Source organism: Lytechinus variegatus, chromosome 5 (assembly GCF_018143015.1).
Source record: "Lytechinus variegatus isolate NC3 chromosome 5, Lvar_3.0, whole genome shotgun sequence".
Lineage (NCBI taxonomy): Eukaryota > Metazoa > Echinodermata > Echinoidea > Temnopleuroida > Toxopneustidae > Lytechinus > Lytechinus variegatus.
The window spans coordinates 44,010,934-44,026,061 of NC_054744.1; the positions used below are offsets into that span (position 1 = coordinate 44,010,934).

General features: G+C 36.7%; 1 protein-coding gene across 1 annotated transcript in view; it reads left to right on the plus strand.

Moving 5' to 3' along the window:
• Positions 1-12,741, plus strand: part of LOC121416246 (adenosine deaminase-like protein) — a 39,668-nt gene extending 26,927 nt beyond the window's left edge. Inside the window, exons 7-9 of the mRNA XM_041609757.1 lie at positions 6,693-6,831; positions 7,457-7,557; positions 12,336-12,741. Of these exons, the coding sequence (XP_041465691.1) occupies positions 6,693-6,831; positions 7,457-7,557; positions 12,336-12,560 (465 nt within the window). The 3' untranslated portion in view covers positions 12,561-12,741. The remainder of the gene's footprint in view (positions 1-6,692; positions 6,832-7,456; positions 7,558-12,335) is intronic.
• Positions 12,742-15,128: the final 2,387 nt, after the last annotated feature.

Genomic DNA, 15,128 nt, shown 5'->3' on the forward strand with positions numbered 1-15,128 from the left:
TACAATAGAAATCACAAGAATAAATTATATGTTCTTGATATATAGCTGACATTTGAACTTCGGTTACTTTTTTTTAGAAACACCCTGTATAGGAAAACACCACATGAAACAGCACCACTTCGGCTTGAGAGTAACACCAGATAGGTATTTAAACAACACTAATCAGTGTAAAACCAATATTGGTGTGATTCTAAACTGGTGTTGTTTCAACACTTTCCTGGTGATACCGGGCTGGTGTTAGATCAACACCGGTCATTTGAAGTAATGCGAGCATAAAGCTGAAAACTTTTCAGTTTACTTATTTTTTTGTTTTTGTGTTTGTTCTTTCGTACCGCCAATGGAGGGGGGTGGGGTGCTTCGGCCCCCTAGATCCGCCTATGGAATGGGAATATCAAGAGAAAGAGGGTGGTTAGGGGGAGAGAGAAAAAAAAGCACTTTGGGTTTTTATTCGGGGAAAAAGGGGCAAACCAACAAACATGACAAAGGTACCTTTCATCCTCTACCTATCATTTTTTTTTTTGGGGGGGGGGGTGTTGCGACCACATCTCCACACCCTGGCTAGACGGGAAGGTAGTTCTTTGCATGAGAAATAAGGAAAATTGGGAAATAAGACAAAGAATAAGGTTTTTTTCCTGCCCCTTTCCCTCAGTCTTAAAAATGTTAAAGATATCACACTGATTATGTATTGCTGAGTGCCTTCATAAAAGATAAATGGGATTTTATTTCCCCATTATAAGTTGTATTTGCATGTGCGTTATTTTACTTATAAAATGATAATAACACAATACGTATTTTTTCCAGGAGTTTAATTATTTTTTATCGTACCTCCTGTAACAAATGAAACAGTCTCTGTCATTCAGATGTTACAATGTGTTATGACATATAACGCACATTATACTAACATTTAATTTACAATGAGATACGCTCACTCTTTCGTGTTCATGTAAGGCAGATGAACTTCCTGGAAATTCTAGGTCTGGATGTATCTTTTGTTATTTTGTCGCCAAGTAATTTTTTCCCGGAAACTCACTTTGTTTGATTAAGAATGAGAAAAAGTGCGAATCCTAAGTGCCTGTGTTTGCATTACATAGCTTCTCTCACATAAATGGAAAATTTGATGTTTTCCGATCGTTTTCGATATTTTGGATTGAAAAAAAATGTCTTCATAGTCCTCGTTGTGTATTTCATTGTATTTGTATATGTAAAAATACAAATCTGAGATTTTCCAATAGTTTTCGATATTTTAGATTGAAAAAAAAAGTTTTCATAGTCCTTTTTGTGTATTTGAATGTCTACTTATGCAAATGGTATACTTCTGCTACCATTACGACGACTACTCTGCTATTACTACTACTGCAACAACAACATCAACAACAACAACAACAACTACTACTACTGCTACTACTACTACTACTACTACTACTACTACTACTACTACTACTACTACTACTACTACTACTACTACTACTACTACTACTACTACTACTACTACTACTACTACTACTACTACTACTACTACTACTACTACTGCTTCTACTACTTCTGCTACTACTACTTCTTCTTCTTCTTCTACTACTACTACTACTACTACTACTACTACTACTAGTACTACTACTTCTTCTTCTTCTTCTACTACTACTACTACTACTACTGCTACTACTACTAGTATCACTACTAATTCTACTACTACTACTACTACTACTACTACTACTACTACTACTACTACTACTACTAATAATAATAATAATACTACTACTTCTACTACTACTGCAACTACCATTACTACTACTAGGCTCGTCGTGGTCTAACGGTTCTGACTCTCGCCTTTGAAACAGAGGGTCGTGTGTTCGAATCGTAGCCATGGCGTAATTTCCTTCAGCAAGAAATTCATCCACACTCTATTTATACTACTACGACTAGTACTAGTATAGTATCACGACTACTACTACTTCTACTATAATACTACTACTACTACTACTACTTCTACTACTACTACTACTACTACTACTACTACTACTACTACTACTATATACTACTACTACTACTACTCCTACTCCTACTACTACTACTACCACTATACTACTACTACTTCTATACTACTACTACTACTACTACTACTACTACTACTACTACTACTACTACTACTACTACTACTACTAATACTCTTTCTACTACTTCTACTAGCAGTAGTACCACTAATACATCTACAGTGCGTATAAAAACGGGACAGTTTTGAAACGTCAATAAAAAAATTGTTTCAAATTATGATATCTATATTTTGATGTTAGTAGATGCTCTAAAATCTCATATTTGAAGTGGAATGAAAACAAATTGTAGCACACGATGAAAGGATTTGAAAAAAATACACGCTCTCCTATACTTCGGTTGAAAAAAAAATGTTTTTGCTTGAACGAATATTCAAAGCTGAAAGAGAACATATTAAAAAGAAATACATTCAAGCAAATGATAAGATTTTAAATGAATTTTGATCGCATAATTTGAAAATTGTGGCAAAGATAGTGAAAAGATTAAGAAGAAATCTGCTGATTAGCAAGAAGTTCGATCATCATATTTATCATTTCATGCCATTTTGGCGCAAGCCTCCTTTTTAACCCCAGGCAATAACCATGATAACATCTTGTGTTCGCTCAAGCATGAACGAAACTTATTATTTTTGATGGCATATGAAAATGAAAGATAAGACCTCAGAGCATCTATTAACACCAAAATATAGACATCGTAATTTGAAACAAAACATTTAGACTTTTCATATCTGTCCCATTGTTTGGATACGCACTGTAGAGCAACCAATACTACTATTTCTGCTACTAATACTACGACTAATTCTATTTCTTCTGTTACTACTACTGCTACAAATACTACGGCTACGGCTAGTAATGGTGAGGATTACATTAATGATATTCATTCTCTGCAAGCGTGGTAAGGGCGCGTTAAGTTTATAAGATAGATATTACATGCAAACGTACCACAAATTTGAGCTTCTGTCATGGATATGATATTCAGCTATATGCTGTAGATAATACTGGAAACTGTATTTAAAAAGGTAACTGAATGGGGCGGGTATTCGCGGAGGGGCTATTAATCACCTTCAGTGATAATATCTATTTATTATTATTATCGTCATCATCATTATTATTCTTCTTCTTCTTAGTATTATTATTATTATAATTCTTATTGGTATGGATTTCATCATCATCATCGTCGTCATCATTGCATTTGTAATTACATAATCAGCATAGCACAGTACAACAAATACGCAGAGAGCAAATAATTGTGCCAATGTCGTTAAACGATTATTTCTCTTCTTATACATACGTGTAGAAAGCGAAATGTAACTGCATCTCCTGATTGAAGCATTTGAAGGCCATAGGGGTTATGGGATGAAGAATGCATATCAATATTTCAACTACCTGAATGATGGTATGAAGTATCACCCTTCTTCATAGTCATACTCCCATTAGGTTATTAATTCCAAACCCAAAAGACACTCACTCCATTTATAGTGCAATGACGTGCCCCGGGAGATCAGAGTGCGTTGTGTCTGTTTTCCAAGAGGTTCACAATTGTAGACTTGTCTTATCTTCAACTTTTTTTTGTATAACAAGACAGCTGCATGTTTGAGAGGTGCCTGATTGGAAGTGCTTCGTCTGCCCTGACACGTGCTTAGAATACATCGTGAAATGACGGCAAAGAAGAGAAGTTTATACTACCCCCCCCCCACACACACACATCGGAATTTAAGTCCCATCGCAGGGCGAGGAATTATTTTTCCCACCGCAGTTCCAGACCCCAATATGAATATTCATGACTTGCGTCTTCAGAATAAGAGTACGCATGCGCGTGGACATCTTTACATAGTTGTGGTCATTTGCGTGAGTGAATGAATGATTTAGCACCCTCAAATTGCCAGTATTCTCTTGATCAGTAAAATGTAATAGATCAATGAGCATTTACTTTACAAATTATTAAGTTTTTATTTTCCCGTGCTATTGAACTAATGTTACCAAGCTCATTGGTAAGTAAACGTAAAGTGAGGAATCAACCAGGGGACCGTTTTATAAAGCTGTTTGTAAGCTAAGAGCGACTTTAAGAACGACTAGTGATCCTTTCTTGCGCGCAAAACCATCGCTAATTAATACCCCATTTGCCACAAGAAAGAATCGCCAGTCTTTCTGAAAGTCGCTCTTAACTTACGAACAGCTTTTTGAAACACCCACCAGTTGTAAGCCCACTTAGCTAACAATGGCAATATGCGGCTGCAAGATTTTATTAGACAGGTCCAGATTTGGGCTAGCCATAACCTAGCGTAGCACTTTGGCTTGTCACTTTTATACGGTGTTTAAGAATTGGATCTTGATAAAGATCTAAGCCTATGGCCTCTAAAAGGTTAACGGTAACGGGAATTTGAGGGAGCTGCACTGTTGATTCAGTCAATCAGTTAGTCATGGAAACGACCACAATTTTGTTCACGCGCATGCGTACTCTTATTCTGAGGACGCAAGACGCATGAATATTCATATTGGGGTCCGGATTCCGGAACTGCGATGGGAAAAGTAATTTCGCGTCCCGGGCCCCGTCTGACAAAGAGTTATGATTGATCCGATCAACCCCAAGTATATGGAAAGCCATCAACGTCAGAATTTTCAAGAAAACTGAATGTGGGCAGGTCCAAGCTATTGTCCCCTCTAAAGCCAAAATTAAATCTTTGCCTATATTTAACATATTATATTTCATTTTACAGCTCATACTGCGAAGTTTTTTGTCCTTATTTTTTTCTTCTGAAAACGTAAAGTTAATGAATGCCAAGGTAGCGATATTGATGTTGCTGGCTTTCCATAGTTGTGGTTGATTGGATCAGTCGTAACTCTTTGTAAAACGGGGCCCAGGACTAATACAATAATTTAAAGACTCATAGATATAAATTTTGTCTTGCGTATATCATTAAATTCAACCCCATCTTAAAATAACCCTGATTTTACTATATTATAACTTAATTCTGTTGAGATAATTGGTTGTATTCTTGTGGTAATCGTCATGACTGTTATTAATGCTAGGAGACCACTGGACCGTCGCAAGTTTGCGCCAGTTTGCGCCAGTTTGCGCCAATGCAATGATGTGAGATTAATGCAGGGGCGGCAATGCGAAGTTGAAAATGGGGAGGGGGGGGGGGGCACAGGGATAAATTATAGAGCACCTTTTCTTTCAAAACGGGCTATTATCTTACAACAAATAAAGAAAATAACGCGATAACTTCAGTTTGACTTAACCTAGGCTCATAATAAGCTTTGTATGGTACTAGCATGGATCCCAGGAAACCTATTAATTTTTAGGTCAAGGTCACAGTTACATATTTCTATCTTACCCTTCTGCAGTCCTTGTAAACGCGATAACTTCGATTTAACTTAACCAAGGCTCATATAATTGGGTGTTTATGTTACTAGAATGGATCACAAGAAGCCTAAAAGATGACGGAATGTCATCTTCCCTGACAGCGAGTGAGAAAATTACAAGTAATTCGGAACTTGCATAAAAAATATAGAGATATTGTGTAAGAGTTGCTGCGCTCAGCTCAGCTACATGTAGCTTGATTTGCACATGTGTTCGGATAGCGGAGGTTCGTTGCGATTTTATCAAGAAAATCCTTCGCCAGGGTTTAAAACGGAAACGCGCATGCGGGATTAAAGGGATGCACTTGCAGAAGGAAGCAGAACGCTAAATAAAGAAAATGGGTGCTCATCAGGCACGAAAAGAGTTTTTTTTTTAAACAACTTGTCTGATATCAAGAAGGGGCACCTCTGAGAAGGTAAATGGACACACGTTGACACATCAAACGCGTTCTTCTCAGGTGAGAGGGGTAAAGAAATTGTTCGTAAGGGGCACTTTTCTTGGTTAAAACGGGACACTGATAAGAGAAAAGGCACCTTTATGAGAAGGCAAAGGGCATTTGTTAACGGCATAAAATAGATCTTTTTTCAGGTATGGAAGGGACACAGAACACGTTTGTAAGGGGGCATTTTTTTGCGTGGAAAAAGACACTTCAGTGTTTCAAAAAAGTGTGTGTATTTGTGGGGGGGGGGACAATGCCCCCTACCCCTACTTAGGATCGCCGCCCCTGTTTTAATGTTTCATTTATTTATACATGATTTTATCCTTTTCTTCCAGGATCCCGCGGGAGACCATTTTAATGCTGAGTGGGCTACCCTGAGTAATCATATGGCAAATAAATAAAGATAAATACTTAAAGCGCTTAGAGTCGCAAAAAAAGAAGAAAAAAAAGAAAAAAAGTAGCGTGCAGTGGCTAAAACTTCCGTGCTCAAACTGCTTCCTAACTGGCGCATGATGGCGTGTGGTGGCGCGTGAAGGCACCAAAATGAATCTGGTGTGACGGATGTTTCGGTTTCAAACATTGGATTTTTTCACCGTTACGCGCCAACACGCGCCAGTTGGGAGGCAATTATGAACCACTGCGCTGCAGGCCACTAGGCACCCTTTTGGCGACTCAAAGCGCCACAGCCACTTTCCATTGGAGCGAACTGACGACGGCCCAGTTGATTTCTAGCGTAACAGCAACATACTGATTACGATTACTGAAGTTATTTGTCCTTTTTTATTTATTTTTTTCGAGAGGGGGTATATATTGATTGTAGATTTCTATTATTTTGTTTTTAAAGCACCCAGACAGTGTTGAAGAAAGTCGTATTCTTCTCGATGTACCTCCTGATCGTATCGGACATGGGACATACCTTCACCCCGAGGTTGGAGGCGACCAAAGCTTGGTGAACTCGGTTGTACGATCAAATATTCCCATAGGTATAGGATTCCCCATTATAAATTGGAGCATTTTAGCATTCACTTCGCAGACGCTCTCTGTAACCATGGTAATGTAGAGATTCTTTTGTCAAATACCGCAGCCTTTGTTGAAAATCGGTGAATTCAAACAGCAGTGTCATCCTGGACTTTGGACAAGCGACATATTTGCTATTTTTTTCCAGTCAGAATCTTAAGACGATGTGGTGTCCCGGTCGGTCCACCAAAAGTCGACAATGACCCCTTATCCGTCCGTTGTGATTTGACGGGCATTTTCATTAGATTCAGATTCGTCTGCGTAGTGGATGCTAAAGTAAGCTACTTTGGCTTCCCGGTTGTCGGTGAAAATAATCTGTAGTAGTTTTCCCTTATTACGATTCATATCAATTGTGTTAGATCGCAAGGATGGTGATGCGGTTTTGAAGTTAGCGGGAGGGTCTTTTGGAAAAGACGTGCGATGCTGTCAATCTTTATCCACTTTCTTGTAATTCAATGACAACTTACCTTTGAATTTGCATTAAAAATAAACAATGATTTAAAAACCGATAATCCTATTATAAGAACTAATGCAATTCTAATGATGTTTATATATAAGCGTACGGCCTTGTTTTTGTATTCGACATTGCAGAGATGTGCATGACATCAAATCTTATTGGTGGAGTTGTGGAGACGCCATCTTCTCATCATTTACAGTATTGGAGGAACAAAAATCATCCATGTGTTATATGCGTAAGTCAATTGGATTTATTTAAGAAAAAAAATCTTTGTTAAACGAGTCCCCTGTGTGGCATTACACGGAGGGAGGAAGGCGAGGGGGCTGTAACATATTCAAGGAATGGAAAGTAAGACAGACAAGAAAAGAGTGTGAAAAAGAAATGGTATGGTATAAGTTATACTGTGGCCACATTTTTTTAATTGAAATTTCTAACATACCCATTTTTCCCCTTCCTTCGAACTAAATACTCTGTCAAGCATCGCCTTTATAGTAGGAATTACCGACTGTAAGACTGGGTAACAGAATTGAATTAAGTAGAATGGTTTCCGATAGTTGACGATAGGGATTACTGGTTATGTTCAGTCATGTTTCCCATATAGTGGCTGAACGGCAATTAAAAAACCGCCGTTTTAAACATTTTTTTTTCGTACCAGCTACCTACAGGTGGTTTGAAAACCAGGGGGGCGTTTCACAAAGATTTAAGTATGACTTAAGTCGCACTTAAATGCCGACGCGTACATGATATGCAACGCGCGATCTTATTGATAGATACGCAATAGTGCGCGTCCTCATGACACGATCTGACCAATGCGGTCAAGCCTTTCATACCGTACGCAACTCGATATTTAAGTGCGACTCTAAGTCATACTTAAATCTTTGTGAAACACCCCCCTGATCAATAAAAGGGCTGTGTTCGACCCGCCGCCGTGCGGACACCGCATGAAAAATGTGACTGCACCATAAGGGAGTTAAAAAAACAAAAACTAAAGAAAGATAATCATCGATTTTAGATTATTCTCCTAGGGGAAAGCTAGAACGATTAGCCAACGATCTTGTCAGTGTTAGAAGAATGGCCGGTAATATTGGGGGAAAACCATAGTTTTGTTTGTTTAGAGCTGGGTCGGTTCGTTAGGATGATAACATCTGTCTTTTTTTTTTGGCTCTTTAAACATGTTAAAGATAAATTCAGAATCACAAATTATATCTAACCCTCATCCGTTCTAATGGGGGTGGGATTATTAGGATCTTTCCGTTTAAATCAGTTTATATAATAACTTAAACGCGGTAAAAGCTTCTCTTGAGTGAATATTGGACCCCGTGGAAGAACAGTACTGTCTATGGGCACAGCTGAACCGGGTGTCCTTCCGATTTCACACGTCTATTTCATATTGTTTTTTGTTTGTATATTTTGTTCGTACTTGCTATTTAAAAAAAAAAATATTTTTCTTGCTTTTATATGTTCCTTTGTACACTTATGTTTTTATTGTGAATTTCGGTAAATAAATAAATACAAATATATACAAATACAAATATTTCGTATTTCAAAAATTTGCGACAACCGGAAACGCTATTTCAACGCTGTATAAATTTTTTTTTTCATTTGGTGTTTGCATTAAAGGCAAATGTTGCTTTTATCGTTGAAGGACAAGTCCACCCCAACGAAAAGTTTATTTTGATAAAAAGAGAAAAATCCAACAAGCATAATACTGAAAATTTCATCAAAATCGGATGTAAAATAAGAAAGTTATGACATTTTAAAGTTGTGCTTAATTTCACAAAACAGTTATATGCACATCCTGACTGATATGCAAATGAGGAGTCTGTGATGTCATCCACTCACTATTTCTTTTGTATTTCATTATATGAAATATGAAATATTCTAATTTTTTCCTCATTGTCAAGTGAGACAACAATTAGTTTCTGACTGAACATGTGAAATTAGCATTGTTTAATACTATATTGCTCAGTCAAGTTGGTCCTTATTGTCGAATCTATAAAAATGAAATATTGTATAATTCAAACAATAAAGAAAACAAAAGAAATAGTGAGTGATGGACATCATCGACTGGCTCACTTAGTTGTGCTTATCACTGTTTTGTGAAAAATAACCGAAATTTTAAAATGTCAAAACTTTCTTATTTTACATCCAAATTTGATGAAATTTTCAGCACTATTATATGCTAGTTTGATTTTTCTCTATTCAAGTCAGCATTTTCCTGGGGTGGACTTGACCTCTAAGTAATCATGAATTTCACTGTCCTTTGTAAATAATCCGAGACCCCCTATGACCCTCCCGCCAAAAAAACCCTATAAACCAAGCAAAGAAATCTAGAATCGTAAAAGGATGCGTTAATCATATTTTTGTAATTTCGTTTGCAAGTCTAATCCAGAAATCATTTTTTTGAAGGCTTATGTACGAATTTGATAGCAAAAATCTTGTTACGTTTATACACCTGAACTACAAGTGTCACGTTAAAGGTTCTATGACACAAAGGCCATCTCATTCTAGATACATATCTATTATTAGGTAGTTTTACTTGAAAAATACGAAATTGCCATAGGGTCCTGTGTACGACGAACCGGTGTTGAGTTATTCCATTGAAAATGAACTTCAACGGGAACGCCCACTAAAATTTCGGAAAGAGTCGACCGATCGACCTGACAATCATAGTGACGTCATCGAAGGAAGGTTTTTCTAGCTCTGCAGCCGGACACCTAGTTATTGTACATATTCCTCGTGTAGTTGCTGTATCGACCGAGCTCATCCTTAACGGATTTTAAAAGATTTTTATGAGGTTTTTATCATGGCTGCAGCGTCGTCATCAGCTGCGTCTGATACTTTTTATTTTCCTTATCCAAAGATATAAAGGGTCAAGACAAGGTCAGGGAAAGACTATGAAGACATTTTATATGAAGGGGTCAAATGTGCTTATTTAGGAACAAAATAGATAAACAAATAGACGTACGTCGAATACATTCAGTGTAGTATCATGGTATTGCAGGAATACTTTGAAGCGACTTGACAAACCCTAATGCCCTTTAAAGTCGTATCATCTTAATGATGTTATAAGTGCAACAAGCTCTTTCCGAGTTTCTTGATTTAGAAATTCAATTCAAGTTCGATTCATTCTCAATTTACTAGTCTTTGATATGTAAAGATACATTTCATCCATTTGCTTTGTACATAATATTTTAATCAACAGAAAGTATGTAATGTATTGGGGTATATAATGTGCACTAAGTTAACAGACACATCGATTGATCAGTGCTCCCAGATGCCTAACATCGTATTTGGATTAACTTATGATTGCCGTGCATGCACAAAAAAGTTGGATGTCATGTGACGCGTATTGGTCAATCGCAATGCTTGAAATAATACACCTATTTTATTTTTTAATACTCCAATAATCGTGTATAATGCAACTGGCCAATGATTGATGAAAGTTATTTGAGATTTTGCCAGGGTCTGTGAATGTTACAAGCAAGTTCATAAGCAGTCTCCGTTGTTTCAAACCGGCAAACCCCTCGAACCCTCATGCGAACTTCGAAAACAGCTAATTGTTTTAGCACTCGCCGGTCATAAAAGGTTACAAGAAAGTTTACTAACAAGTTTGAATCTAGATTTTTATTCTCTATTGAGAATTGTATTAATTTTAAGAAATATCTAAATTATTTGAACATGATTTCGCTTATTTCAAGTGATTTTAAGGTGTCATTCTCGTTTAATTAAACATCATGAGATCGCAAATTTGACGAGCGTCTCGCATTCTCGGTATAGACGGATTCAATAAAGCAAGATTGGACTTACTCAACTTTTCTATCGTGATTTTCTTATACCCTATCACATTAAAGGCGGAATGCCGTCGGAATGAAAATTATTGGCACATTCCTGGATATTCGAAGTGAATTTTAAAAAATCTGACTCCATTCTGTGTGCATTCCAAATACAGTGAAACCTGTCTATAGCGACCACCCAAGGGAAACACAAAATGTGGTCTTTATAGACAGGTGACTGTTATAGACAGGTTCTTATACACACAATCTTCCTCCGTTGGAATCGGTTTTAGTGGTTGCTATAGACAGGTGTCCACTAACACAGGTTTGACTGTATTCGGGACCATTCTTGTGTCCGGCCCGAATGTTTTGCTCATGCTCAAAACTTTCGAGGTGTATTCGAACTGGAAAAATATCGAACGGCATTCAGAGTGCAGTCCAACAGCACTCTGAATGCATTTCAAATATTCTGACGACATTTGAACAACAATCGAAATATTCCGATCGCATTCATGGTAGAATCGAACAGCATAAAAACATGGCTAGCTGTTGTTGCAATGTCGGTCAGCACTGAGGAGTCACTGAGGAGCACTGAAGTCATCGAACGACATTTTTACAAATTTAGATCAATTTGAAATTCCTTCCCGAATGTGGCTGGAATCGGGTAAAATTTTCATTTCGGCTTGTTCTGTTTGATTCCTGCTGATTCCGAATAAGTGTGACGGGGGCTTTACAGACAGGCCATGAATGTGATACATAACGCAAGACGCTCCTTTCGCGTCGCTTTATGATCGTATTGCTTCGCTTCTTAAAGATAAATGTAGACGTTAGACATAATTTATTGCCTGTACATTATTTTAACGACTAAGTGCACCCCAATGACAATTGTTAAATACATACAGTATATAAATAATTAAATAAACAAGAAGACATGTGATGAACAAAATAAACCAAATAACATAAAACTAAAAACAAATAGAAAAGTAAACAAGGACTGAATGATTGAGAATAAATTAATGTATAAATGGCAACATAATGCGAATTGAAATGCAACAAAATGAAATAATATCACGTAAAAGGAAATGAACAAGAAAATTTAAATTGAGGTTAAAATTCAAATTTACGATAAGGTTGAACTCATAATCAAGATTAAGATTCGCAATCAAGTATAAAAATCATGATTACAATCGCATGTGACATAATTGAATAAATGTTTACTGTTTCTTTTTTTATTCAGACGGATGATAAAGGTGTTTTCTCAACAAGTCTTTCAGAGGAATACTTACTTGCTGCTAATACTTTCAATCTATCTCACCGAGATATCTGGGATATGTCTCAAAAGGCGATTGAGTTTATTTTTGGGGGAGAAGATTTGAAAAGACGCTTACGAACCACTTGGTCCAAAGAGAAAGATAAAATTGGATGTATTCAGACTGGAGCGCTCAACGGATCATGCCCTTGAGTTCATCTTGTTTAAAGATTAACGCAATTGAACAATCATTGTTAATGGAACAAAATGAAATGCTGTTTAAACTGAGTAAATCATGAGGTTAGATGGAATCTTGGTTAAGATGCTGCATGACGTCATACTGTATCATACAAAAAAGTGAGTAGAATCGTAGGTATTCTGTGGAATCAACCGCTTGATTTACCTTTTTTCTATTCTATTTAATAATGTAATTCATGTAATTCACCAATTGACTTAGTGTTAAACATCACTGCTATTATGCTAGTTTTGTTTGTTTTGTTCGTCAAGTTTTTCTCCCTATTTATTGGAGTGGGAGTGGTATAGCGAAGTGATGACTAAGTTGAATTTAATTAATATATAATAAAAACACAAACGAAACGCAAAAATATGTTAGGTCAACACCGATCCGTTTAATGAAGGGAGATTAGGGAATGGCGAATGCCAAATATCGTTTTTATTTCACCTTTTGAACTTTTGAAGAGGCATGCAGAAGGCTAGTAAAGAAATTTTTTATTATATTACTATACCTTTTGATATTTTTCAAGAGGATAATGGATTAAAGGACGACGAATTTGAATGCATTGAATCTATAAAATCATGATGAGGATGTATATCTGGGATTATATAGGACCGCGTAAGGTTTAATTAGATATGGGAATGATTGAATACCCGTCTTATTTTTAAATCCAGCGGACTTGGACGGGCGAATAAACCGCCCGAAAGTGACATGCCAAAGATTACTTATGATTTATGATGTTAAATGACAAATCCATCCTAACAAAAATGATTTGAATAAATAGAGAAAAATAAAACAAGCATAACACTGAAAAATCCAGCAGAATCGGATGTAAAATAAGAAAGTTACGACATTTTACAATTTTGCTTGATTTCATAAATCAGTTTTATGCACATCCTGGTCGGTATGCCGATGAGGAGACTGATGATGTCATTCTCTTTTTTTTCTTGTATGTATTATATTATATGAATATTCTAATTTTCTCATTATGTCCAATGAAGCCACATTAGTTCCTCCCTGAACATGTGGAATTAGTATTGATGAATACTAAATGGTACAGTCAAGATAGTCCTTAATGTAAAATCTGTGAAAATTGTATAATCAAACAATGAAAACAAAATGAATGGTGAGTGAGGGATATCATCGTCAGACATATTTGCTTAGCACCGAGTTGTTCATATCACTGTTTTGTGAAAAATAAGCGAAATTTTAAAATGTCATTCCTTTCTTATTTTACATCCGATTTTAATGAAATTTTCAGCATTATGCTAGTTCGATTTTTCTCTATTCAAATCAACAATTTTCTGGGGTGGACTTGACCTTTAATCATTTTGTGATGTATATATACCTTTTAACCGGTATCATTTGTTACTTATATCATAATGCTGCATTTATCAGTATTAGGTTACAATTTCTGCATTCTTATTTGCATTATGAAGTGACCACACCTCTTGGTGCTGTATGTGGATGGAAAAACCGCGCAATCAATTTTTTTCATAAAAAGTGTGCTAAACGTTCGACATCTATTAGTAAGATATTGGCGTAGATAGAATAAATATTGTTTGAAATCATCAAACCCAAATTTTCCGGCAACAGTTTATTTTTGTAGCGTAAGAAGGAAAATGGAATTTAAAAAAATGAAAAAGGAGGGGGCGGGGAAGGACGAGAAGAGAGCGATAGAGATTGAGAGAAATGGGAAAAGAAATGGCTTGGTCGTGCAATGGTGCGTTTAAACCTATGGAAGCTTAAAAGTGCCACCGAGATGTTGAGATAATTATCTCGGGAAGTCGACATTTTGATAGCAAAAGATAAGATGACGAGATCCCATATCTCATCATGTCGACATCTTTTAGAAGAGATGATGAGATGACAAGATCCCGAATCTCATCATGTCAACATCTTTTAGAAGAGATGATGACATGACAAGATCCCGGATCTCATCATGTCAACATCTTTAAGAAGAGATGATGAGATGACAAGATCCAGGATCTCATCATGTCAACATCTTTAAGAAGAGATGATTAGATGACAAGATCCCGGATCTCATCATGTTGACATCTTGTAGAAGAGATGATGAGATGACAAGATCCCGGATCTCGTCATCTCATCATGTTGACATCTTGTAGAAGAGATGATGAGATGACAAGATCCCGGATCTCGTCATGTCAACATCTCTTAGAAGAGATGATGAGATGACAAGATCCCGGAACTCATCATGTCAACATCTTGTAGAAGAGATGATGAGATGACAAGATCTCGGATCTCATCATGTTGACATCTTGTAGAAAAGATTATCAGATGTCATGATCTCGTAACTCGTCATGTCTACATCTTTAAGAAGAGATGATTAGATGACATGATCATGGATCGAAGATCTTGTCATCTGACCATTTCTTCTAAAAGATGTCGACATGACGAGATCCGGGATCTTGTCATCTGATCATCTCTTCTACAAGATGTTGACATGATGAGATCCTGGATCTTGTCATCTCATCATCTATTCTACAAGATGTTGACATGATGAGATCCGGGATCTTGTCATCTCA